Source organism: Plutella xylostella, chromosome 23, assembly GCF_932276165.1.
Source record: "Plutella xylostella chromosome 23, ilPluXylo3.1, whole genome shotgun sequence".
NCBI lineage: Eukaryota > Metazoa > Arthropoda > Insecta > Lepidoptera > Plutellidae > Plutella > Plutella xylostella.
This window is the reverse complement of record NC_064003.1, coordinates 4,487,875-4,513,667: the sequence shown is the minus strand read 5'-3', so window position 1 is coordinate 4,513,667 and position 25,793 is coordinate 4,487,875. Positions and strand designations below refer to the sequence as shown.

General features: G+C 38.4%; 3 protein-coding genes across 5 annotated transcripts; 1 reads left to right on the top strand and 2 right to left on the bottom strand.

The window, feature by feature from the left end:
• The first annotated feature begins 596 nt into the window (after nucleotides 1-596).
• LOC105381548 (regucalcin) lies at nucleotides 597-5,800 on the top strand. Of its 2 annotated transcripts, none has more exons than XM_011551304.3 (6): nucleotides 597-732; nucleotides 2,943-3,099; nucleotides 3,616-3,816; nucleotides 4,166-4,381; nucleotides 4,841-4,953; nucleotides 5,549-5,800. In XM_011551304.3, the coding sequence occupies exons 2-6, from the start codon at nucleotides 2,943-2,945 to the stop codon at nucleotides 5,777-5,779; spliced, it is 918 nt and encodes a 305-aa protein (XP_011549606.3). In that variant the 5' UTR covers nucleotides 597-732; the 3' UTR covers nucleotides 5,780-5,800. The 2 variants fall into 2 exon arrangements, with proteins under 2 accessions (XP_011549606.3, XP_048485450.1); XM_048629493.1 differs by lacking the exon at nucleotides 597-732 and adding an exon at nucleotides 2,242-2,388.
• A 288-nt stretch (nucleotides 5,801-6,088) lies between these two features.
• On the bottom strand, nucleotides 6,089-11,779 carry LOC105381547 (regucalcin). The gene is made up of 6 exons (XM_038113321.2): nucleotides 11,614-11,779; nucleotides 9,796-9,952; nucleotides 7,862-7,977; nucleotides 7,437-7,524; nucleotides 6,830-7,042; nucleotides 6,089-6,543 (listed from the first exon to the last, which is right to left on the bottom strand). The coding sequence occupies exons 2-6, from the start codon at nucleotides 9,950-9,952 to the stop codon at nucleotides 6,209-6,211; spliced, it is 909 nt and encodes a 302-aa protein (XP_037969249.2). The 5' UTR covers nucleotides 11,614-11,779; the 3' UTR covers nucleotides 6,089-6,208.
• Nucleotides 11,780-12,207: 428 nt separating this feature from the next.
• Nucleotides 12,208-25,525, bottom strand: LOC105381546 (putative bifunctional UDP-N-acetylglucosamine transferase and deubiquitinase ALG13). 2 transcript variants are annotated; one of them, XM_048629491.1, is made up of 15 exons: nucleotides 25,342-25,525; nucleotides 24,820-25,073; nucleotides 24,644-24,741; nucleotides 24,408-24,562; nucleotides 23,753-24,214; nucleotides 23,386-23,679; nucleotides 23,034-23,275; nucleotides 20,237-20,353; nucleotides 18,876-18,975; nucleotides 17,951-18,112; nucleotides 17,464-17,579; nucleotides 16,779-16,927; nucleotides 16,313-16,414; nucleotides 15,801-15,976; nucleotides 12,208-15,358 (listed from the first exon to the last, which is right to left on the bottom strand). In XM_048629491.1, the coding sequence occupies exons 2-15, from the start codon at nucleotides 25,051-25,053 to the stop codon at nucleotides 15,231-15,233; spliced, it is 2,535 nt and encodes an 844-aa protein (XP_048485448.1). In that variant the 5' UTR covers nucleotides 25,054-25,073; nucleotides 25,342-25,525; the 3' UTR covers nucleotides 12,208-15,230. The 2 variants fall into 2 exon arrangements, with proteins under 2 accessions (XP_048485448.1, XP_048485449.1); XM_048629492.1 differs by having other exon boundaries at nucleotides 15,840-15,976; nucleotides 25,342-25,522.
• Between the last annotated feature and the right edge of the window lie 268 nt (nucleotides 25,526-25,793).

Below are 25,793 nucleotides of genomic sequence, written 5' to 3'. Positions count from 1 at the left end.
TTTTTTACCTCACGTTATTGCTCCGTGCTATGAGCATGTAGAAACAAAGTACTTCTACATATTTTCCGCGAAAAAGAATAGCATTCTTAATCAAATCGCAGTTTTACAATTTAATAAAATTCAAACTAAATTGCCATGAAACAAAGGTAGAGTACCCTGGTGTAAAAATATTTCGGTTCCTAACTATATAGATGGTTCCTAGTCCTACTTTTAGGAGGTAGCCAATTATATTAACATTTTGCTATATTTATTATATGAGTAGTTAGGTGATTTTGATATGAACTGACTGACTGAACTTAGCCAATTATAAAAATATCTGTTATTATGTGTAAAGTTTGGGTGTTTTTGGTCTCTACCTTATGTTTGTACGCGGATCTGCATGGAGAAAATATGGTAAGTCCTCGAAAAACTCAAATTTTTGGTTCTACTTTAAGGTAGAGTTTAAAAAAATACGCAAGTATAATAGATGTACATCGCAACGTGATAAAAAATCTTAATCGAAGTTGAATTACCTAATTAAGAAAGAAGTTTAAACAATCCTCAGATGTTCGAGCTAATTCTGTGAGAAATCGCGAAAAAAATCATCCAGTCATTATCTAGGATTTGATTCAGAGGTGAAGATTAGATAAAGTATTATCACGTATATAAAACACTCACAGATTAGCAGCATGTCGTTATTTATTCTGTTTAAAGGTGGTGTGACTAGCCGGTTCAACAAATACTTAGATTAAAGTAAGTTTTTTTTCCTATTTTAGTTTTGAAATGCTATTGGAGTACGCGCCGGCATTTTTTCCCGATATATAGGTGCCTATAGCTTCAGATTGCATTAAATTGCTGTACAGTTTGCCTTTACATCTGTAAAAGGTGCATCGCGAAAAAACATCATCGTCATCATCAGTCTGTAATCGCCCATCGCTGGACATATACCTCTCCCAAGATTTTCCAAGCATTCCGGAAAAACATATTGAAATACTTCCTGGAAATTGATGAAAATCCAAAGAAAAACTTTTCTTCTAAAGCAAACCACCTTGCTAAAGTAACTAAACTTGCTCATAAAATAGGTAATTCACTAAAAAAACACTGCACAGACTTTAGATGAAAATTCGTTTCGTTTCAATTGTGAGTAGTTATGACTTATGCTTATTATATTTGAAGTATTTAGTTATGCTTTTTCTTGACTAAACGCACGGATCTATTATAGGTGCGGTCATTGATCCTATCTACTAATCCTATTTATAACCAAACGCTACAACAAGCTTGCTAAAAACTCTTCCAAACAATATGATATTACATATTTCAACTAGTTACTTACCTGATTTCGTACGCTTAACAGTGTTATACATCTTGGACATATAATAAACTGGTAGGTTAGTTAGATATCTTGAAAATCAAATAAGCTTATCAGATTTTTATCGTGAGGTATCTTAGTATAATTTTGTTGGTTTTAAAAAACCTGGAAATAATAAGAATATTTAACAATGCTTGTTTTTCGGTAGGTCCTACCTAACCTACCTTGTACCTAGGCACATCCTAAACTAGAATTAGCTTTCTATTCTAGCTTGAAAATCTGGTAGGTACCTACCGAAGTTAGCTTATAATTAGACGAAGGAAAGTTGTGATTTATTGATGGTCATCTAATATTTGTTATGAGGTATGAGGTATTGTAGTAATGGAGAATAGTAAACAAGAGTAAAAACATGTTTTATAATGTCAAGGTTAGATAATAATTATGGGCAAACGTAAACTGATAGCAAAAAATATTTGATTTGATACCGTAAATAAGATAAAAGGGGAGGAAGTTAAATTATTGACGACCAAGTTAATAAATATCTATGTACCTGGTAACTAAGATAAGATTGCTAGGTATTTACTGAGATTGAAAGTTATAGCTCAGTGGTTAGTAGCCAAGTACCTAACTGCCAAGTAAGCGTAGGTTCGAATCTTGACAGGCACACATAGGTCGCAAAACAACGTCATTCGCCCTGTGCTAGTTATGATGCTGTACCTTCTTAATATTCTATGAACCTATCAAAGAAAAAATCTCCAAATAAATCATACCATAAGGTATCGAAAAGATTTAAGTTCCACTCGGAAAAACACGTTGTTTACCAACAAATTCTACTTATTTACCAAATAGATATATCGAGGTTGTTCTAAAACAATTAAAGAATCGGTGTTTCCTGTTATTATTGAAGCCTAGTTTATTTAGTTTTAATGGCGCGTAACTAATTTAAAGCAAAGAAGCCTTAAAAGTTGTTAATCTGTTTGTGAACGTCGGACCAACACAACGTAATAGTCTTCACAAAATTCATAGTATTTTATATCGGTTTATTGTTGTTGGTATTTTAAAATAAACCTTGATAGGTAAAGGAGGCACATTCAAATCAGGTTGGTTGCATTCCATACTAGTTAGGTACCTACTAACGTGGGTGCAGTTCGGTCCAAACAACTTGATAGTTCCTGAAGATGGTTAGGAATTGCCACGAATACACTTTTGTGCTTTGTCAAACTAAACAACTGTCAATCTTTGAAAGAATGAATAGGCGGTTTGTTAGTTTGACAAGGTAACAAAGAGCATTCTCTGCCAACTTCAGAACCACCAATTTGTTTGAACCGACCTGTATACCTACTTCTCAAAGGTCAGTGAAATTTCAAATTCCATCACGAATTTTGCATATCTTTAAAATGTTGTGTCAAACTTTATCATCATAAAAAAGTTTCGCGAAATTTCATGAATCGTGACTGGTTCCACTCTCATTCTCTAGATGGCGCCACGAGTGGAGGTGGTGGTCGGGCCATGGCACTGCAGTGGTGACGTGGATTAGTACAGGCTCTTTATTCGTCAGCATCTTGTTAAATGACCAACAAACTTTATTAATCGTGATGAATCCGTGTAATTTTTTCACACCTAGTCTCAATCTAGTTCCGCCCTCGTTCGCTAGATGGCGCCACAAGTGGAGGTGGTGGTTGGGCCGGTGACGCTCGGCGAGGGCCCTCACTGGGACGACGCGGCGCAGGCGCTGTACTTCGTCAGCATCTTCGACTACACCATACACAAGTATGTGCCGGCCACGGGCAAGCACACTAGCGCCAAATTGGGTAAGTTAATAATTATTATATTATTATTATGCGTTAGCTCCATGAAAACATTTTCCTCCTTATTATAAAACGTACACTAAATACATGTACAAAGATACATATCTTTCTTTCTTTCTACACTAAATACAGTTCTGGTTTAGAATCGGTATGGTTCAGAGATTTCCTACAAATCAGTAGTCCAAAGCCGAGTTTAAAGCAGATCTATCTGTAGTCTTTCTTTATGATAATAATGGGGTTTGTATTTGTATCTGTCTTTGCCTGAAGGTTCTGAAATAAAATTTGTCAGAAGCTCACATTTATCGTTTTAATTAACTGATTTTGCATAAAAGTTCTGAGATGAAAATTACCTTAAAGCTTATCTTACCTGAAGCTCATATTATTATTTCTCTTTTTAATTTACTCCACATTTCTCTAGTTTAGAGCAAATCATTATTTCCAGTTGCCTACTCAGCAATAATCACACACACCTTTACCATATCCCCTCCCCTTACCACTAACAAACCACCCCCTCTCCAGAGGAAATGCCGACCTTCATCATTCCCGTCCAAGACAAGCCGGACCACTTCGTGATCTCGCTCAAGCGGCGCGTGGTGGTGGTGCACTGGACCGGGGAGGGAGAGGCGCGTGTGGTTAGGGAGGTCACCGAGGTGGACCAGGAGAATCCTGGGAACAGGTTCAATGATGCCAAGGCTGACCCGAGGGGACGGCTGTTTGCTGGTGAGTTCGAAATTAGTCGATATATTTTACAAATACAAGCGCAGCGCCTTTTTGTCATTCTTCGGACCTAACCTACTAGACCCGAGAACAAATCGCAATTTTAGTAATATAGGGGCAAAACTCGTAAGTCTGAGGTTGCTGTCATATTGCTTTTGTAGCTGTTTTACATAAACGAAACCTAAATAACAGCTACCTACAAAGCCTTCCGTACCAACTCATTTGATGACGTAGAATCCTTTCAGAAATTCCATATCTGAATCACTCCTTTTCGCAATACCACCTGCAATGCTATAACTATCTATAACATAAATTAAATACTTTCAATAACCCCAGTTTTCCCTCCTTCTAGGCACAATGGGCAACGAGTACGAGCCAGGCAAGTTCACAGTGAAGAAGGGAGCCCTCTATACCGTCAGCCCGACAGGACGCACCACCAAACTGGAGGGAGACATCGACATCTCTAACGGACTCTGCTGGGATCTGAAGGAGAAGGCCTTCTACTATGCCGACTCGTTTGAGTATGCTATTCGAAGATACGACTATGATGTGGAGACTGGAAATATTTGTAAGTTAACAATGTACTTACTTAATTTAAAATCCTATTAGGTACCTAGGTATAAATGAGGGATGCACGAAATGCGACCCCGATAAGGGTAGGAAGGTGTGGCAAGAGTATTTTTGCAAGTATTTGTCATCATCATCATCATCACGACCCATCACGTCCCCACTGCTGGGGCACGGGTCTCCTTCCGATGAAGGAACGGTTTTTTAGGCTTAGTCCACCACGCTGGTCTAGTGCGGGTTGGTGGACCCCAACACAAGTTTTTGTACTAAATAAAAAAAAAGTGTAATATTAAATACTTAGAAGTCATATTCTGCAATTTGACGCTACTCTGACTATCCTAATCCTTTCACCACGCTGACAAACCCATACCGGGCATATTGTCACCGTCAGACGAGAAGACCTTTAGCGCCTTCACTAATTTAAACTCCAGTATGTAACCGTTTACTTGTCTCGTTCCAGCGAACCCCCGCATAGTGTTCAAGTACGCGGAGCACGGGCTCGAGGGCATCGCGGACGGCATGACCATCGACACCGACGGGAATCTGTGGGTCGCCAACTTCGACGGACGACAGGTTAATATTCAGATGAAATACCTACGTTACAGTCGTCGAAATGTAATGGGCCCGTTTGGACAGCTACACAAATTTGCTATTTACTCTTGAATTACTTGATGAAATACATAAAAAGACACATAATCAGGCTTATTATTTAACGGCCGAAAGAAAAAAAGAACTTTTAAAGCACCAAATGCTACTTATTGTCTAGATTTTAATTTAGGTTTGACACCAGCTGTCATCCCATACATTTTGGAGCTGTCCAAACGGGCCTATTATATTTCGACGACTGTAGCATAGGTCTTTAGCAAAAAATACTTAAGTGGGAACGCGATAAGTGTACGCACGGACCGAGTCACTGTCGATGGTACCTAATGTGTAAAAACAAGTGCTCCCACTAGACAAATTCATTCATTCAGCGGACCCGAGCATACTCTTATTTGTAAGTAAAGCGAGCTTCCTCCGCATCATATTCGATTGGATCGAATATCCTACTACTCACAGTCAATATCGTTCCTTGCACAGCTATGATTCCGTTTCTTCATCTGTAGTGTACCCTATTTTCCACATTAAATCAGAACCTAACTTGTAAATCAATCTCTCCTCATTCCAGGTACTAAAAATCGACCCCAGAACCTCCACAATCCTGCAGAAAGTGGCGATCCCAGCTCTACAAGTGACGTCAGTGACATTCGGGGGGCCCAACATGGACGAGCTATTCGTGACGACAGCATCAATGAACCGCGGGGAGGAGCAGCCGCCGCCATGTGGGTCCACCTTCAGAGTCACGGGACTGGGGGTGAAGGGACACCCTAATGTGCCAGTTAAAATGTTGCTCGAATAAATGGATTTTGTTTTTAGGTTATGTTTTTGGTTTTATTTCGTAGAGTTAGTTGAGGAGATTGAAGTGTTGTATGTGAAGTGAGGAATACTTATAATTATAAAGGTCAGTACTTACCTATATACAGTTAAATTAGCTGGTAGTATCGGATGAGGAATGCCGAGGACTGAGTGTTGTGTCGCTCTTTGGGAGAGGCCTGTGTCCAGCAGTGGACGATTTTTGGCTGATGACGACAAATATTAAATATTAAAAAACGCATATATGGACAGTTATATATTTGGAACATTGTATACTTACATACTTAACTATAAATATATTATCAACACGTAATAACTATATTTTGTGACACTTTATAATTCATTTAAATATACACTTTATAGCAATAGTCCATAGATAAATAAAGGCAATTATTTTTACTATAACCAAACACTTTCATAGTTTAAAGCCAGCATTCGGCAACCCTTTGACGCCCAAACCAGTAACAGCAAAGCAGGCTCCACAGGGCGGCTTCTGTTCTTCAGTTATCGTCAACTTCGCCGACGTAACATACAACACATCCAAATCCTTACCACCAAAAATTACGGACGTTATTTGTTTAGCTGGTAAGGCAATCTTCTGTAGCAGTTTCCCAGTTTTAGGGTTGATGTGTAGAACGCAGGATCCGTTGAATACGGCCACCCAGAGGTTTCCGTCAGTGTCTATGGTCATGCCATCAGGGGCGCCCTCTATGTTGTTGGCTTTGAGGTCGAAAATGTGCTTCATGTTGGCTGTGGAAGAGGTTACGTATAGATGAGTTGCTGTGGATGTAAAATATAATATGAAGTGTAAACACTTCGCCTATGGATCATAGCACTTGATCTAGATATTACAAGATATTTAAATGAGACCAAAATGCACCTATGAAGGTTGATTAACATATCAAACGAACACAGAGCTAGAACAAGACCATTGTTTCAACGATGTAAATAGAATCTAGATGATTCCAAATCTACCTCTATGTTAACATGCTAATTAGAGACTGAGACAAATGAGAGATGTCAAATAAGTACTCACAAATATCGCCAGTCTCCACATCATAGTCGTATCTGCGTACATTGTGCTCGAACGAGTCGACATAGTAGAAGGCCTTCTCCTTGAGGTCCCAGGCGAGTCCGTTGGAACAGCTGATGCGGTCAGCCAGCGGAGTGATAGTCGTCCCGACAAGCCGGTAGAGAGAGCCTTTGTTAGGTTCGATGTTGCCTAGCGGCTCTTCGTGGCCCATTGTACCTGGCATTTTGATTAGGTAAGTATTTAAAGAGTTTGTTTATTCGTAGCAAGAATATAATTGTTGTTGAATGAATCTGAAGAGATAATCTACTGTGTCTCAGAATTATTCCGATTTTTTGAAGACCGATTTATAGTGTTCCAATTAATATGACTATTTTCATTCACCCAAGAGTTGCAGGTTGTTATGTACCTACGCAGTCAGCGAAAGAGAACACCACCGGAATTTTCACTTTAAATAAATATTAACTTCTACAGACGAATGATAGATGATAATTATGATTCAAGAGCACTCATAGAGCTTCTTGTAACTCTTAGGATCAAACGTGCACTTGGGGGGCGGATATCTCTTTTGCTGCCTATATCTACATATAACTATATCTGTCGGATGTCTCACCTCCGTACAGGCGCCCCCGCGGGTCGCACTTGGCGTCGTTGATGCGCGTGTTGCGGCCATGTTCCACCTCCGCTAGCTCCTTCACCACCTGATGTAGTACATAGAGTTATATAATTAGGTAAACATGCATAGGTACTTAGCACGTAGTGATTATTTGCTCAGTGATACTTAGCTTACATTCGAACGAGAAAGTCACCGATTCCTATAAGTATAGCCTACAACGAGGCGCCTTGTCTAACATAATAAACGAGTTCTCAAGTGGAGACCACAAGTTCGTAAAGCGTGGAACGCCCTCCGGCCTGCTGGAACGGCAAGACACGTAGCCGTTAGTGGCTGGACAAAAACAGAGGGTTGTGGTGCTCCTTGGGGGAGGTCCTAATCCAACAGTCCACTTTTACGATTGCGGGTTGATGATGATGACTTACCTTAGTCTTGCTGCCATTCTTCCCGTCCCACTGTATGACGAGGAACCGTCGCTCCAAGCCCACCACGAACTGGTCCGCGCTGCCCTCCACCGGCACTATGAAGCCCACGCGACCCTCTGGAATAAGCACAATGAGGGCATTTGGGTTAATCTCTAATCTTTAATCTCACGGAATTCTGACAGTTATAAATTTTTGACATGTCAGAGATCACAAACCTTTTTTGGCTGGGTACTTTTATCAATACGAGTCTGAACATCAGTTGTATCCGGACAATTTTCAATATTATATTTTTAAATATTTAACTATAATGATGGTCTTTACGTTAGGCGCAAAAGAACCACGAGGACGCTTTTTTCTGGGAGAGAAAAAGTCTGACTCTTGTGCTCTGTCAGATGGGGCCGCTTCCTGGGAAGGGCCAGGTTGTGGCTCCATAACGTTTATAAAAATCAACAAACTATCACAACGCGAAAGGTCAACGATAAGAAACCGGCCAAGTGCCAGTTGGACTCGCGCACTGAGGGTTCCATACAAGTCTACTTACCTGAGATATTTTTCCTTTTAATTTCATCATTATGTACATCTATATGAAATATTAGCTTGATATCTTTAACCGTTTCTGAGAAAAAGGGTGGTCACAGACAGACGGACAACAATAAGGGTTCCTTTTTTCCTTTTCAGGTACGGAACTCTAAAAAAGAATAGTAACAATCAGATCAATCGTTTCCGAGATATTCGTGGACAAACATACATACCAACAAACATATAAACATACTTATACAATAAAAAAAAACATATTTGTTTATTAGGCTTAATGGATTGTCATATGTTAATATGGTGCAGTTCTAATAATCTTACATAGGTACCTATATACCGAACATATTATGTACTTACCGAATTGAGAATCTTTTATTTGAAATCGATTAAAAAGGTCTGTTATCCCTGAATTTAGTAGAAAGTGATGCCATGCTAAAGAATAAAATAAAGTAATTAAAATTAATTCGATACAATGGTCGTGAGTCGTGATTTTACTTAATATTATAATATGCGAAAGTTTGTGAGTATGTGTGTATGTATGTATGTGTGTACCTTTGTTACTTCTTCACGTCAAAACAACTGAACCGATTTTAATGAAATTTGGAATGGAGTTAGCTGACACCCTCCGCGCCTTTTTATCGCGGAATTCCCACGGGAAAACTAATTAAGGTGAAGCGAAGCTCGTGGCAACAGCTAGTATTAAAATATTTGTTATTTTTGTATTTACCTACTTCACTTGAGCAAGTAAATATTTAGATTTATGTTTTTCTATGAAAATATTAAAAAAAATATTGCCCTTAAATGGATCCAAATTTTACCTTTTTTCGGTGAAGAGCTTTTTTAGTGGTATCACTAATGAAATGTCAGAATTCCGCGGAATTAAAAATTAGCGTATAGGGTTGTAATGTAATTTAAAATGATTAGGACCCGCCTGTCAAGCGTCGATATTTCCTACAGCCATTTATAAACTTTGAGGTTCATATACCAACCGTAGTACACTATACGGGCACTGTATATTTTGTTCTTAGTTTAATAGAGATAGTACAGAATTAGTTTAATAGAGATAATACAGAATAATGTCATAATGCTGAAATAAACAACTAAGATAAATACCTATCTACCTACCTACTTCCAAAACAAGGTTGTTAGGTATAACAAATCCGTAACTAATACCTAAGTACCTACTTCTTAGTTACTTACAAAAAGACACGAGTCATCATATTATTATAAAATTAGTTATCGCTGAAGCGGAAAGCCTTGTAGGTATACACTGTATTATATCGATCCATTATACCTCAGAAGGTTTAATTCACTTGCATAGTACCTACCTACCAACTCTTGACAGCTTCAGCTTTTCCAAAAGTTTTACATACATTATTGATCTGCGAAAGAAAACTTACCCAATTTAGTCTTGCAATGTTCGTTAGTGGCCGGCACATACTTGTGTATGGTGTGATCTTGGATGCTGACGTAGTACAGAGCCTGCCTCTTGCAGTCCCAGTGGGGGCCTTCGCCCAGCAACACCGGCTCACATACCTTCTCTACTCGTGGCGCCATCTAGTGGGTGGAGGTTGCGGTTAATAATTAGTTACAGTGAAACTATAAAGTCCTGAAATTAATGTTTGAGGAACTAAAATTTTCAGGAGCCTGGCACCATTAGAAAAGAAACATAAAAGTCATAACAATTGTTTATGTCAATAGGCGGTTGGCTGTTTTTTGAATTTTCTTATTAATTATAAGTATAATCTAGATAAAAGCAATAATTTACGCTTGGTTGCAATTAGGAAGATGAAGAAAAATATTCGTAGTCAAGCTAGTGAAGTTATTTATCGAGTTTTAATACAATGTTTAGCGGAACATTAAGCTGGACACATTTTGTCGAATTTGGAGGATGTTTAAGCTCGTACAGCGTCTATGACGTGTATGTAACATTGTACAAATTGTAATAACTCATTTTATATTAGTAGCAACGCTTCATTTATCGATAAACCTAGGTTTAGAGCCCAAGTCGAACATTGTTTACATACCACTGATTGTAGGTTTCATCTGGTTTCAGTTGAGTCAAACCTTAACATTTTGATACTTGAAGATATATTTTTGTTTACTTACTAAATTCACATTGTGTGAATTTAGGGGGCATTGTGTAACTCAAAAAGATTTTTTTATTTTATTTTATAGTTATATCGGACCAGCGTGCCAAAGAGGGCAACATATGGAATATTTCTAACTCCTGGAAGAAACAGAACTGGCCGTCCAAAAAGATAAATTGATGTCTTTACTATGTGTGCCCTTCGTCAACAGATCCAGTTTTTTTATACAGTTATAATAACGTTATCTAAATAAATATTTATTGGTTTCACTATTAGCCTTCATATTAACACCTTCTAGCTTGTATAAGAGCTTTTTTGTGGATGGTAAGTTGTTTTTAAAATACATAAATAGGTAGGAAGTTAACAGGCAAAATTTCAAGTATCAAAGTCAGTTATGTTTCGCTATATAGGGTTGCTACATGAAAGATAGCAGTGCCCTCATTTAATTTCAGGACTTTATAGTTTCACTGTAGTTAAAATTAAGTAAAAAACAACAACAAATCACCAGCACTGATTCACAGACCTTCTTTATACTCGTTGATCTATTTTGCGATTACTTTATGGTTTGAGGGTAATGCAATACGGGCTGATATTTAAAAAAACGCACAAAATATTTTTTCTAAGACCTAATAAGTAACTTACTAACTTATTCCTGGCGTTGCAATAATGCACCAAACATTCAAGTAGATAGGTACAATCAATGTATCTTAAACATCTTATCATGCAATATATTGATAGATATTTGGCCATCACATAATTATTTTATTTTAATGATAGATAATTGTGCAGGTGGTCCGATAGCCAAACGACTAACATAAATAACCACCTATAGATAGCTAGTTTCCGGTAACCTAATCTAAGATTTAATAGTTACGCTTTTAAAAGTTACTTACTAGTTATGTTTATCCTATATTATTGGGATCTATGTAGCTACTTTAAATTAACAATACATAAACTGATATCGACCTATACATATATAATTAACACAGATAATCAAAAGTAACTTTAGAAACTTACGATTAAGTTCTGTTAATTAATATTGATATGTATTTACAAGTAAGTACTATTAACTACAAAGCTAAACACAGCAGGTATTTAATTTATATAAATTTGTAACTATTTACTTACCGTAACAAGAGCACATCAACAAATGACAAGCGCAAACTACACCAACCGCTTTTATAACAGTTGATTATTTATGTATCAATTTTAAAAGAGCACTCTTTGCTTATCTGTACTTGTACCTATTCTGATATAATTGTTGTGTTATTCCACAAGGTGAAGGGGCACTCACAACTTATAAAGTTAATAATCAATAAATACACTACGATGCAACACAAAATGCACTATTTTAGACAAAGGTATCGTTCATAACTCTATCGTTGGGAATACTAAATTATTGTCTTCCTGTGATCTGTCAATGCCAAGTCCCACTGTTGAAACCAACTTGAGCACAATTTAGTATTTCCAGTTTGTTAAAGTTAAAATAACTTTGCTAGGTGAGAAAAGGTTAGTATGATAGCAGTTTACCAACCTTTTATCAAAACAAACTTTTTAACTGCCTACTTGCTTACTTTAGTTGTAAGTATTTTTAGGTTAGGTTCTACAACTTGTTGACAATGATTTTGACAGTTAGGTAAATACGATACGATAACTTATAATATAACGAAAAGAAAACTAAAAAAAAACAAGTCAGAAAATATGGACATAATTAAACACGGATTTGAAAAATCAGTATACTTTTATTGGATGGAATTTGGAAAAAAATACAATATCACCTCAAAGGCGGACAATTTCACAAAGTCGGGTACAGTTTTAAGATATATACCTTTTATTATTATATACGATAGATATATATGATATATATTTGTATGTAATATTCACAACACAATTGAACATTTAGGTAAGTATTACTACATTTAACAGCGAAAAAACACATTGTTTGTTCTTTGTCAGACAACAACCATTGATTCGAATCTGCCACATCTAAATCAAAAAATACACTTTGAATATTGGCACGACACATTTGACTACGGTAAATTGATACATTTCACGGTAAAAGTAACTGAAAGTATTCTTAAAAAAAAGTAACACTACTCTATGGTAAGTTTAAACATTAATTAACGACTAAAATAAAATCTAACTCCTAGAGGTTTTACAAACTAATACTGAAACTTTATACGGAATATTATACACACCTACACAACACATAGATAATTAAATATTTTTTTGTTGTTTTTCTTTTATTTTTTTAACATATTGTACACATTTATAAAAGGTATTGACTGAAATCTACGTTAAAAATATTCGTATATAGAAGGTACACTGACTATGTATACTGTAAGAAGTTTTATAAAGTTCTGTTGTTTCATACCGCATAAGTAGACATTTTACTTGTGAAGATTACAAATGTTTATAATCGGTGAGGTTTGTGTGTAAATAGTAGGTATTTTCAGATTTGGGCGGATGTGTTCACAAAATATGGTCGGTTTATAGTTAAATAGTTATGTTAGATTAGATTGTGTCCGTATAATTTTCCTCTGATGTAATCAATGCTCTGCACTTTCTCGTTCTAGCTTTAATTTCCGAGATTACATTCGAGTCACAGCCAAATAATTTGACACAATATTATTGTTTCAGTTTACTTTCACAAAGCGGACCCTTAACCAAATTAAATGCGACGACTAGGTTTTTTACCAAAGCTACAATAAATTTTGATCTCGTCAGTTTAAGTCAATGTAAGAATGTATAGAAATATAAAGGTAATATTAATAATAGAATAAACTACCCAAGCACCGAGGTTTGTTACTGATATACCAGTTTCCCAAGATGAGATCAAATAGGATACGTATGTTTTCAACTAAATACTATTGTTGTGGAGATTCATAACGGTGTTATCGATACAAGAGGGTTACATTAAGCAAACGTTACTCTGAACTTGAGATCTCAGGATCTTAAATGGTAAAGTAAACCTACTTTTTAAGTATTATCCTAAATTTAGTGGAGATGAACAATGTAACTTATACTAGTTAAACTAAACATACACAAACAACGAAATATCGTTCAGCTTAAATCCTTTACTTTTTAATGACTTTTTAACTGTCTTAACCTTAAACTCATATTTTGTGGCAGAGAGAAGACTTAGTTGAAAACTTAGGAAATGTAGAGGAATCCTTAAATTTGAGTGATAAAAACTAGGTATAAATCGCTTAAATGTACTCGTTACAAGGAATGATATACAGCTTTGCGCTACAACTTGTATGTATTCTAAGCCGACTCCTAGAAAAATATGTGACCCTGTCCCCTTAACATTCTGCAGCACCAGTGAACACGTAGGGATCCGAAGTTCCAAAATTACGTCATTTTTATATTGATAAAAACGTTTAAAAACGCTAAAGTGATCAGTCGTTCTCATCACAAATGTTATTTTTAAAAAACTGTTTTCAACATTGAATTTTAAGTTTAAGGCCTAATAGATCGTGAACAATTTAATTTCATTCAGTCTGAAAAGTGTGCGGAATGTTTACATCAATCGAAATCGTCAAGTTCGCTCCCTCCATACAAGGTTGTTAGATACACATAAGTACAGACAATTACATGGAATTTTACACACACTGTTACAGTTTATAATATAGACATGTAGACAATACATATACTTAATATTCATACATCGTCACATTTATTATGTATATCAACGAAGGTATTTAACAATAAACAACAACAACCAAATCGTCTGCTGTGTGTGTATTAGCCGGCTCACTTAGCTCAAACATCTGTCAACAGGGAAGCATTCTAATCATTTCTAAAATACACGAATAATAATTGACATGTATTCCTGTAGATTAACTCGAGTCCCCGTGTCGCAGATAGGTTTTGAACCGGCGACTACACACGACAGCTTTGTATAAAATCACACCAATTTAAGTAAATGGTAAAACAATATTCTTGTAACAAAAAATTGGAATCACAAAAAGAAATATCAATATAAATTATCAGTGTGAGATTATATATCGTATACCGTGTTCGATGAGCATTTTCGTTGTTAGCTTGAGCCAAAGTTAAGATATGTTTGAATTCTTTTGATAACTGAAAACTAGTTTATAAAGTTTGGACCAGAAAAGACGACTTTACATGTATTTGGCACAAGCAAGTCCTTATTTTGCTTTCAAGAGGAAAGGGATCTCGCGAAAAATATGAATTTTAGTCAATGTTTTGTCGTGGGTCCTGCCTGCAGGCACTATGAGTTAATTGTAATGAATGGAAGTAAACGTAATATTTGCTTATGGATTTGGTTTCTTAACAATTTGAAAATGAAAAGAAGTTTTCGCGAGATCTCTAACACAATTTTAATCGACACGTCATAGTTTTTCGTAGAAGAAACTTCACCGTCTTTATTACATTGATAAGAAAATCAACATTAACCAATTGAAATATTAATAGTTATTGGGTAACTCAAAACTGCTTTCATTGTCATAATTAAATTACTTTTGTTTCAATACCAGTGAAGTTTAATCTACTCGAGTGACTGTCGATCATCCATCTTCTACCCACTTCTGATAGCAATTCAAATTATTAATAACAATATGAATGGCAACCATATGTAACCAATGTGCACAACTATAACTTGGGCTAATGCTGTGGTCATAAAATCTGTATTTAAGTTACGCAGCCAAATTAAAGAGGTGTAGGAAGATAATGAAGTTTCGCTTAGCATGTTTGGTATTACAGTTGGTCGGGTAGGCGGCTTAGTGTTCGGGCATGTGGTGCGGGGGGCGCGGGGGCGGGTAGGGCGGCAAGTACTGCATGGGGGCGCCGTATTCCACGCCTTCCTCGTAGGGCACATAGCCGACCCCGCCTACCATGCCCATCATACCTGGGTGACAAGACAACCTGTTAATGATTTCGATATAAGGGTGTGCGAATTAGTGCAGGTAACAGTGTGATTATTTTGAAAAAGAAAGGTTATACAAAGCTCGAATGATGAAATAGTCAGCCATAGTACAGTCGCTCGAATGATAAAGAAGTTGAACTATTATTACAGCAGTACAAGTCTTTTAGCATGTTTCATATAGTCTGTCTGCCAGAGTTCCATTTCATTGACCAGCATTGAGTAGCGATAACAACCATAAATAAATACATGGAGACGCGTAAGGTCTAGTTTCACCATACTCTGTTAGATAACCAGGCATTACTTGGACCTTTGACATATCTATTAAGAATTTAATATGAAGATGACATACAATTGATGAACCCTTGTTATGATCTAATCGAATATGGTGAAACTGGGGCTAGTATAGTAAACATATTCCACGCACCCTGTTCATTCTCGACGGGGTAGTACATGGGGTACGCACCGGGGCCGGCCTCGATGGGGTAGTAGGGCACAGGGTACACGGGCGGCGGCGGGTACGGCATGTACGGCAGCGCCAGCAGCGGGGGCTCGGGCGGGATGTCCGCCTCGGGGTAGCCGCGGTCGGTTGTTGAGTTGCGACTGTGAAGGAAGTGGTTTAGTATAGAGCTTGTCTGCCATAGTTCACCGCTAGCCGTAATGACCATAATCATTACTGAATCTCTTCGAAAGATTACGAATCATCGCTCGACGATTCAACAAAACTTAAGCAATTTGCGGGTTTTTTATAGTACAGTGTTTAGTTTCTGCGATGGCTTGGAACACTAATAGTGTTGCTTGCATGAAATTATCAGCCTCTAATTTAGAGTCTTTTATGTTCTATTCTCCCATACGATTAAAGGTAGGTAACCTGGTCAAGCTATTTGTATAACCTTAAGCTATTTGTATCAAATTGCAATAACTTAAAATTGTAATTACCGGTTGTTAGGTCCCTTATTGCCGGTGTTGTTGTGGCCCTTGTTCTGGTGGTTGTTGGAGTTCCCGTTTCCGCCATCTTGGTTGTTGTTGCCGCGCTTGAACCTGAGCAGAACATACAATATTAATTTTCACTACATACCTACGGACAATAGGTCGATAGAAAGATCTGCCCCAGTAGCACCATTAATTAGAGTTGGTTCCATTTATAGCACTACCAAACTACCATCTTATTCTTTATGAAAATGGCCGCCGTTCCGTAAGTAGTACTAAGAAAGAGGAATGATAGGCCTACGAATAGCACAGGAGAAGGCGACATAGCATTTTCATATTGCTTTTTCATCTGCGAGCGAAAGTGACCAGTGCAGACGTTTTTACAACTGCTCTCGAGATCAGTCTAATTTTGCATCCACCAATTAGACCCACTATTAAACCTATGACTCAATAATAAACGCCAAATGCATGTTACCTGGGTCCCAACAGAGGCCGTTGTCCGTTGCCCTTGTTCTGTCCGTTCCCCTTGTTGTCGTTGGTCGGCGGCGGCTTGTGCTTGTGGCCCTGCTCGGGCCCGTTGTGGGCCATGGCCGGACGCTCGTGCAGGGATATCTGCTGCATGTCCTGGGGGGATTGAGATTGATTTGAGGGTGTTATTGCATTAAATATATAGGTACATATAATGCGACGACCGAATGGCGTAGTGGTTAGTGTCCTGACTACTGAGCCGAAGGTCCCTGGTTCGATTCCCGGCAGGGGCAGATATTTGTTCTCAGGTCTTGGATGTGCCCGTAAAATGGCAATGGGCCCGCCCCCTATTACATTGGGACTAACATAACACTCTGGCGAAAAGTGGGTGCAACAATGCACCTCTGCCTACCCCGCAAGGGAGTACATTAGTACAAGGCGTGAGTGCGTGTTTTTTTTTTATAATGCGACGGTAAATTTATCACAGTTTAAGGCTGCCTGTCCGCCAGAGCGGAGCGGGCTAACGGAGACGAGTGAGAGGTAAAAAATTACCAATGAAATTGCATAAAAACTCCGTTCATACAATTTTAATGTGGAATTGCCGGCAAAAAAAATGATTTCCTGTGAGAGAATAACAAACATTAGTAGACTTATACCAAATTTGCTAGGTAAACTAATAAACAACAACACACCTGAGCGAGGTCCCTCGGCGAGTAGTGTCGCGGCGGCGGCTGCGGCGGCGGCGGCCCGTACGCGGCCCACATGCACTCCACGCCCAGGTTGAAGTAGTAGCGGAGCGTCGGGATGTCTGGCGGGAAACATGAATGTTAGCTACAGTATACCTACAAATTTGTTATATCTGCTGACGCAACTAGCTGCTTTTTAACCCAAAAATGGTATGAGATTGGAAAATTACGGACGTGTGTCTAAAGTTCGGGCGTTAGGCCTGCATTTGTAGGCCCCGAATGTCATCATAATGCCTTCTACGGTCGTTCGCTACCTATCTAAACAGTAGGTATTATGTAGCTTACCATGAATACTGCGCTATATTATAAAATTCTGCCCTCTTACTGTATCTAGGCGGACGGATAAAGTCTATAATCGGGGGGATGTAGTTGATTCCTGTCGATTCTAGACATTTTGTAGCTTACTAGCCTGTGTAGAACCAGTTTCCCTTACCATTAATGGGCAGATCGGCGCCATTAGCGTGCACGCTCTTGTAAACATGCGGGTTGACGGCGGGCGGCGGCGGCGGCGGCGGCGCGCACCACACCTTCATGCCGCACACGTAGGGCGCCGCGCCCACGCCCGCGTAGGCTACTGGGGCGGGGTTCATGCCGCCTGGTGGAGGAAATGGTTGGGTGAACACTGTGGTCCGGTATAAGGCCAAAGGGAGTAGGTATTTTTTTCTAATTTTCATTTCACAAAGTTTTTACGCTTGACTTGATGATCATGATGTCTTCCATACCGATGCGGCTACGGCGACTGCTACTTGTTTCTTGGGCTTCGTTGGTGTGCTCTTGTGTGACTTACTTAGTCTTCAAAGCAACGATAATTTATTACTATCAGCAGGGCGATCACGAAAAACAGAGCTAACGTATAGAATCGAATGCGTGTGCGACAACTGTCAATTCTATAGGTAAAAAGTGTTCGAAAGTGCTGTCAAGTTGACAATAGTCGCACTCGAATTCGATTCTATATTTTTCGTGATCGCCCTGCAGCTACGACCACAAAGGTGAGGTCGAGTTGAGGTTTGAGTTGGACTGAAGGCAGGGCAGTTGGTGCTGACGAAATGGCGCACTCGTATGACTCTATGTAACACCGGGGTGCCATAGGACAAGCTGATTGGATGAAGCAAATAGGTAACTGTGTGAAACAGTATTACAGTCTTCAACAACGGGTAGCCAAACTGCCCTGCCATAAATAAGGTGCCGCGAGTTTATCAACAGGGCACCCATGCCACAGGGTCTGGACCACACTGATGAAGACATTAATCAATGAGTAATGTAAAACACTCACATGCAATGAAAAAGTTCAACCAGACATTGAAGATCCCCAGAATGTCACCCAAACTTTTTCATTGTTCGTGAGAGTAAAATCTTACCAGTATAAGTGTTGACAGCGTTGGCGGCGGCAGGCGTGGAGGCGCGCACCCCGGGCGAGGGCGCCGCGCCCGGCCCGCCCGGCTCTCCGCCCGCGCCCGCCTACAACAAACATTGTGTGTGTGAAATAGAGGACCAGAGCTTGGATCTCAGTTGAGAGAGCATGGGTTCAAATGCTGGCAAAAGATTCTTTCGATCAGCGGTTAGACCGCCAAACCCATTGGTTCGATGACATTAAGAAAGTAACTTGACCAAACTGGATGAGTGTGACCGTGGAACTTGGCTGCTACGCGGAGGAGGCCTATACCCTGCAGTGGGTTGACATAGGCTGATGAGCATGATAGATAATTTTGAAATGAGTACAATTATTATGATTGCCACGTGCTCTTACCATGAAGGAAAGCTTCTTGAAGTGTGGCCTAGGTGATTACAGCGTTTGTGTGTATGATATAATAGGCATCTTAGGGAAACTGTATTGTAAGCCAAAAAGGGGTTCAAAATATTTTTTGTAATACTATATATCGTATAAACTTGATAATATCTAAGTCAGCTACAGCACTGCGTTCTTTCATACGAACTGTTTATTGGCCATGGTTGATAATGACTGTATCAATGGAATGCAATGAGAAGAAATCAGCATTTTCTATTAACATCAAAAGGCACTAGCGTACAAGCGTACACACATCCATATAACACACACTCACGCCTTGTAGTACTAGTTGTCCTAATGTAGGCAGAGGGTGCATCGCTGCACCCCCTAGTTGCCAGGGTCTAGGCGGAATGTAATACGGGGCAGGCCTATTGCCCACCCTCGGGCAGATCCAAGAGCGGAGAGTGAGTATCTGAAATACCGCTTTAGTCAGTGTATTAAACCGCTACACTGTACAACTATACATAGGCATCAATAATAAAACTAATTATGAAGAGGTGCATGAAATTAGCGTCAAAAAATCTATACCAGCAAATCCATAGATAGAGTACCTATAGGTACTGTACAGGCTATACGCACGCGGATAAAAAATAAATTCAAAAATGGCGGCCGTTACATAACTGAGATCATGAAAGAATTTCTTTCGTGTTACTTTGTCTATAAGCAAGGCTACACAGGTTTATTATCGACGTCGATATATCGTTTAATGCGCGTTCCCTCAATATCGAATCGCGAAATAGCGTATTTTATCTACGCCGAGAACGAACCCGTGTAGCGGCAGCAGTGTTAGTCTGCGGGTACGAAACTTGTGACGGGCGGGCGGAGCCACTATGTTATGTTCCGTCGCGCCGCCCCACCCGTTGGAAGTTTCCTACCCGCGGCCTTATGAAGAATATGGCAGATGCAGTCGCAATGCAAGATGTAGGTACTCACAATCCGGGGCGAGGGTCCGTGGTGGGTCTCGGTGGCTGGTCCATTGTGCGGCAGCTCGTGCGGCGCCGCGCCCGCCGGCCGGCAGTCCACCATCAGGGGGGCAGCGAGGATAGAGATCTGGTTATAGGTGTACAAATAAATGGGATGAGCTTAGAGGTAAGGACGATTTATGATCGATTATTGGTGTTACAGAGAAGTCTTGGAGGGCTATTATTGTTTGAATATGGATTCGTACGTACGTTAGGTGTTCTATTACTCTGAAGGCTCTAAATCTTTGAATTTTAAGAGAGAACAGGTGACACTAGTGGTCAACCTCTAACCACTAGTGGTCATTTGATAGCCATTTTAAGTAGAACAGCACCAAAGCAGTTCTTAAATCAGATAAGTGGGGAGGTCTAAGATGGAGCGGCGATAGTGATAAAACGGGGACTTGTATAAGATCACAAAAAGATTATAAGGTTATTTAAGCTAAAGGAAAATTTCGGGTAATTTAATTCCCCTTTAGTTTATTTTAAAAGACAGGCCTTTGACTAATTAAATGTTTTCACTCTTTCAGGTACCTAATTAGGCAAAGCTAATAGGACGAACTGTAAATAAAACAGACACCTACTCAAAACAAATACTCTTAATTATCTAATCTACCAAGAGAGAAATAATGAAATGGATTAAGTTACCTACTTTTGGTAAATTTTAGACCTATATATTTTGAACGTTAAAAGTAAATCATATGTTTTTTTAATGAAGTTAGCAAAATCTATTCTGAAAACACTACTTAAATTTTACACAAGTACCTAAGTTCATAATCAAACTAAAATTTAAAATACATAACATAGCCCTTTCTTCAAATAAAAAGCAAGTGAGGTTCATTAAAAAAAAGTAGTTAGGTAGGTACTGCCGCAACTAAATCCAGGCACACGTCAATTTAATTAATCGTCCGAGGGTGCATCTACCCTCGCGGAGGGTAGGCCACGCAAGGGCCGTATTAAGCGTGAAATTTGAGATTCATCATTTATTTTTTGACGACAAATATTTCAATAACAGAGCATCGAAAATGGTGAATAAATAAACATTTCTTTGATGATTTTAACGAGGTACCGCACCGATTGGTCTAGTTTGAAAACATATATTTTTTTGCTAGGGAATAATAAAATATATGTACTTAACATAATATTTAGATACCATGACGGTAATATTAACCATGAAAGTTTTATAACAAAAAAAATTACTTACTGTAATACTGATAAAATAATAAAACTAAAGTTAATAGAAAAGAAATTCCGCTCAAAACACTTAACTTATTACGTGTACACTTACTTCACAGATTTTAAAATTTAAATTTTCTTTGGTAGATTGTAAATAATTAAGTTTAAATTAATTATGATATATTGTCAAAAAAAATATATTATTAAACAACTACTCACACGAAACGGCAACGCAAAGCAGATAGTATACGCAGAGCTGTATACAATGTATGTCCCCACAATAATAATCCCGAGTCCACTCAATAATATGACAAGCTCACCCTAACTTCCGAATGATGCTGGGTATCGACCGTTCACCGCCAAAGGGGCTGATTGACTGATCACTAAATTTCGATGTTATTACTCGTTACATTTTCAAGCACCTAATTAGGTAAAGCTGCCGATTCCCTATATTCGTAATTGAGTAGGCGGGTAAGTACAGGTATTTTCCTTTCTTATTGTTTCTTAGAACTGTTTTTTTTTTCTATCTCAAGATGCTCAAGTATTATTGTTTGGAGGTACAGTGGGAGACACCGATAATGTGAAAATGGCAGTTAAAATGAACTCTATTAACGAACTGTACAAATTATGCTGTTAGTGGCCAACAATACTCGATAACAAACTGAATTATTAAGTATCAGTAATAGATCCGTTTATATACGCTAAATTTGTGATTTTTAGGTTGGTAGGTATTTGTATTGTATTTAGGTAATTAATTGTGCTCGGACCTTTGAACTGAGATTCGATCAGTGTTCAACTAAAATTCGATATCGAAATTGTTAAAGTATGTAACATCCTGTACAATAAACGATAAGCCTCTTCAACATTAATGTAGAAGTGGAAAAAAATGTGAAGTAGATACATGCGTATGAGCTTTTAGGCTTGATTTTTTTTCTGTAAGAAATAATAATATATTGCGAATTGATACACGCGTATCAGCTTTCGCGATTTCCGAGGAAAACATCAACTTTTAAGGCGATTATTACTAACGATCATAGATACAAGTACCTTCAAAGACTTACGCAAAAATACCTTTTTGTATCGAATATTATTGTTAACATCTTTCTTTCGTTATGATTTTCTGGAAAATACCAGATTTCCTACGTACTTTGGTTTGTTTTTCAGTTTCGTTTTTATTAAGTATGTAAATACTGAACTCTTTAATATAAATAATACCATAAAAAAAACACACAAGTTTTAATATGTGTAGTATCTGTAAATAAATACGCGGTCACTAAACTACTTACACGAAACTACCGACACATTAAATAAATAAAACTAGTGTGGCCGAAAAATCGATATTTTTTAAACCGACTATTCGACCCCACAAACCCAATCTATAGGACAATCGATAGGTGCGATACTGTCGATATAATGCTATATTCAGCAATAACATCGATACTTCAGCTATCGATATCCTCTAGATCGACAATCGATAGACCTATCGAGCACTAGCAACACTACTACAATCCCAAATGACTAGTTAGTATAATAGCTACGATATGGCGTTAATACTAAACCTTCAAAAAGAGTAATGGACACTGAAAATTACTAACTGGCATCGGTTCAAAGTTGACCAGGTCCAGGTGCTGGTACATGGAAAAGTTAACGTTATTCTCTGGCATGTAAGAGTCCATTTCGTAATCACTATCGATGGACTTCGGATTATCGTCATCCCAGGGTAGCAGGGTTTCCTCCTTGGGGAGACTGGTAACCTTTTCTGGCGGTTTCTGTGGTTCTTCAATGGGGGCCTTGCTTTTACGGGACTTACCCAATCCTTGCTTACGGGTGATGCTGCCTGCACAGGATTGGAATATGACTTAGGATTCAAGTGTAATTTAAGGAATTGAAATAATAAAGTAAAATAAGTTATAAATTAAAAAAGAGGGATATAAAAGGATTACGGACCTATTTGTTGCAACATTTGGCTTAAAGTCAAGAATTGTGAGTTGGACCGCGAGTATCTGTACGGTGGGGCCCAGGGGCGCACTTCCTCCAGGGGCAATGGCTCCAGCTGTTCAAAGTCCACTACACGTTTCTCGCCCAATTCCTCAATGAATACTAGGCACGGGCCTCCGTCGGGACGCATCTCTTGGATGTGACAATGGTATGGAACCGACTGATCAGGCTGCAGTTTGCACAGGCACTTCACACCCACCTGAAGGGTGGTGCCATCTGAATATCTTCCACCGTAACGTAATTCTGCAAATTAACCGTATGTGTTACACTCCGTAATTGTGCATTTAAGTTATTAACAGGAAGAAGATAGTTTTACCTCGTCTCACTTCACTCCAGACATCAAATTCAATGTTCCTATAAATGTCTGGGTCTAGGGCCTTGGCAACCTTGTATGGGAAGGGAGTGATTCCGTGATCGAGAAGGTCTTTAGCACTGTTCACATTCAGGCAGTTCAGACAGACATTCTCTAGTTGGATCAGGCTGCGATTGAAGACAAAGATGCTGAGGGATTCCTTGAGAAGACTTGCTCTTTCAATGTCTTCAGTGTGATGCTTGCACTTGAGTGTGACAGCATTTGTCTGTTTGTCCTTGTCCTCCTCATTGGCAGATTCAATGAAGACTTTGGCTTTCTCTTTCTGTTTCTTGCGCCTCTCAACATTTTCAGACATAAAGTATTCAATGTGATTGCTGGGAACTTTGTCATGCAGCATTTTGTCAACAGCATATGGCAGGTCTTTCAGTTGATATACTCCATCGTAAAGAATTTCATATACCACAGCTAATGATTTCATAATAAAGAATGTATGATAGCTTTAGTAAATAAAAACAATTATAAAACCAAGAGTAAAACTAAAAAATTGGGTACAGACTAAATTATAGTACCTACATAAAATGATTCTCGATTGAATAGGATAATAAGTTTTATATAAAATGATCTTCTAGCTAATAATGTATGAAAACAAGGGACTTACATTGGCAAAACGATGATGTGTTTATGAATTCTTTTGTGTAAACTGCGTCAAAGTGCTTGGTGTCAGGGGAATAGAACAGATATATGGTGTTGCCGTAGCCATTACATATCTTACTTTGTGGGCCCTTGTTAGCTTCAAATATTACAAAGTCTCGTCTGCAAGACCAAACCAAACACAAAGGTGAAATAAATGTAAGAAAACAAACAAATAAACATTAAACTTTGTGCACACCTTACCTGTAAAGGTGGCTCATAGCAGATATCTCAAGAAGGCCACCCCATTCTGAGGGGTTCGCAATCTCCTTCAGATAGTTCTCAAAAGGACAAGTCAATGACTACAACGAAAACATTTGGATTAACTCAAGATTAAAAAAACAAAATCAGAATAAAACATAACATGGACAAGATCCTACCCCTTCAAATAAGTGCCTTTCTGTTGCCATGAACTGTACACAGTCCAGGCGGACCTTATGGAAGTACCGCTGGGTGTTATAGATATTCTCAGATATTGCTCTGAACAAACAGCTGGAATCCCTAGCAGTATGTTTTCGGAAAAATCCCATCTCGTCTAGCCATCTGTCCTGTTCCGACGAGCGTTTGTGTAATTTCCACGTCCCACGACAGCGAATTGGAGGTGAGGGGGACATTGTATCATGTGGGCAAAAATCTGGAGGTAAACAAAAACAAATGACGCTAATGTCTGAATTGAGAAAATTTTAGATTGCAGTTTTCTAGAGATGTGTGAGGTCACCGTAATACTATCGCACATAGATTACATTACTCTACAAAACTGAAACCATATCGTAGCTATTGTCTGGAAAACACATTACATTAAATAAATAGTTGTTTTTCTCCAGTAAAACACACGTGCAACATATTAAGTTATACTATCATAGGCCATTCTTGTTGGAAAGTAAAATATTATAAAGACTCACCAATCGAAGTCTTCACTTAGTTTAGATGAAACTCGAGTACCTATTCCATTACGCGAATTTAATTTGGTGAAAATAAAATTGCACGTGCAAAAAGCAAAACCGTCAAAGCCGGCGGGAAGCAAAAATCAAAATAGCATTTGATTTAATGTTGCCAGACTAGAAAGTAGAAATACTGTCCAGTTTTCTAACATCTCATGGTACAGCCCGGCAAATAAGAGTAGAAACAAAGTCATGGTGTCGTGTCGTATGCAAGTCGGAGAGAGTTTTATTTCTTTTCTACTCTTTTATGCCAAAATGTACGTCATATAGAGGGAATAAAGAGAGAGAATGGTCAATAGGTTTTCTGGCATGCCTACACACAATGACCACTGCATTATTAGCGCTATCTATGATTTATAAAATATTATTCTCATTACTCGGAATAATAACAGCTTGAGAAAGTTATCGTATTA

Coding starts and splice junctions, on each gene's coding strand:
- LOC105381548 (XM_011551304.3), top strand. CDS start 2,943: ATGGCGCCACAAGTGGAGGTGGTGGTTGGGCCGGTGACGCTCGGCGAG. Junction 3,817..4,165: donor GAGGGGACGGCTGTTTGCTG/GTGAGTTCGAAA, acceptor CCCTCCTTCTAG/GCACAATGGGCAACGAGTAC. Junction 4,954..5,548: donor CCAACTTCGACGGACGACAG/GTTAATATTCAG, acceptor TCCTCATTCCAG/GTACTAAAAATCGACCCCAG.
- LOC105381547 (XM_038113321.2), bottom strand. CDS start 9,952: ATGGCGCCACGAGTAGAGAAGGTATGTGAGCCGGTGTTGCTGGGCGAA. Junction 7,525..7,861: donor AGAATGGCAGCAAGACTAAG/GTAAGTCATCAT, acceptor GTACTACATCAG/GTGGTGAAGGAGCTAGCGGA. Junction 6,544..6,829: donor TGTGGAGACTGGCGATATTT/GTGAGTACTTAT, acceptor CCTCTTCCACAG/CCAACATGAAGCACATTTTC.
- LOC105381546 (XM_048629491.1), bottom strand. CDS start 25,053: ATGTCCCCCTCACCTCCAATTCGCTGTCGTGGGACGTGGAAATTACAC. Junction 24,215..24,407: donor CACATCATCGTTTTGCCAAT/GTAAGTCCCTTG, acceptor TGAAATCATTAG/CTGTGGTATATGAAATTCTT. Junction 18,113..18,875: donor CGCTGTCAACACTTATACTG/GTAAGATTTTAC, acceptor TTCCTCCACCAG/GCGGCATGAACCCCGCCCCA.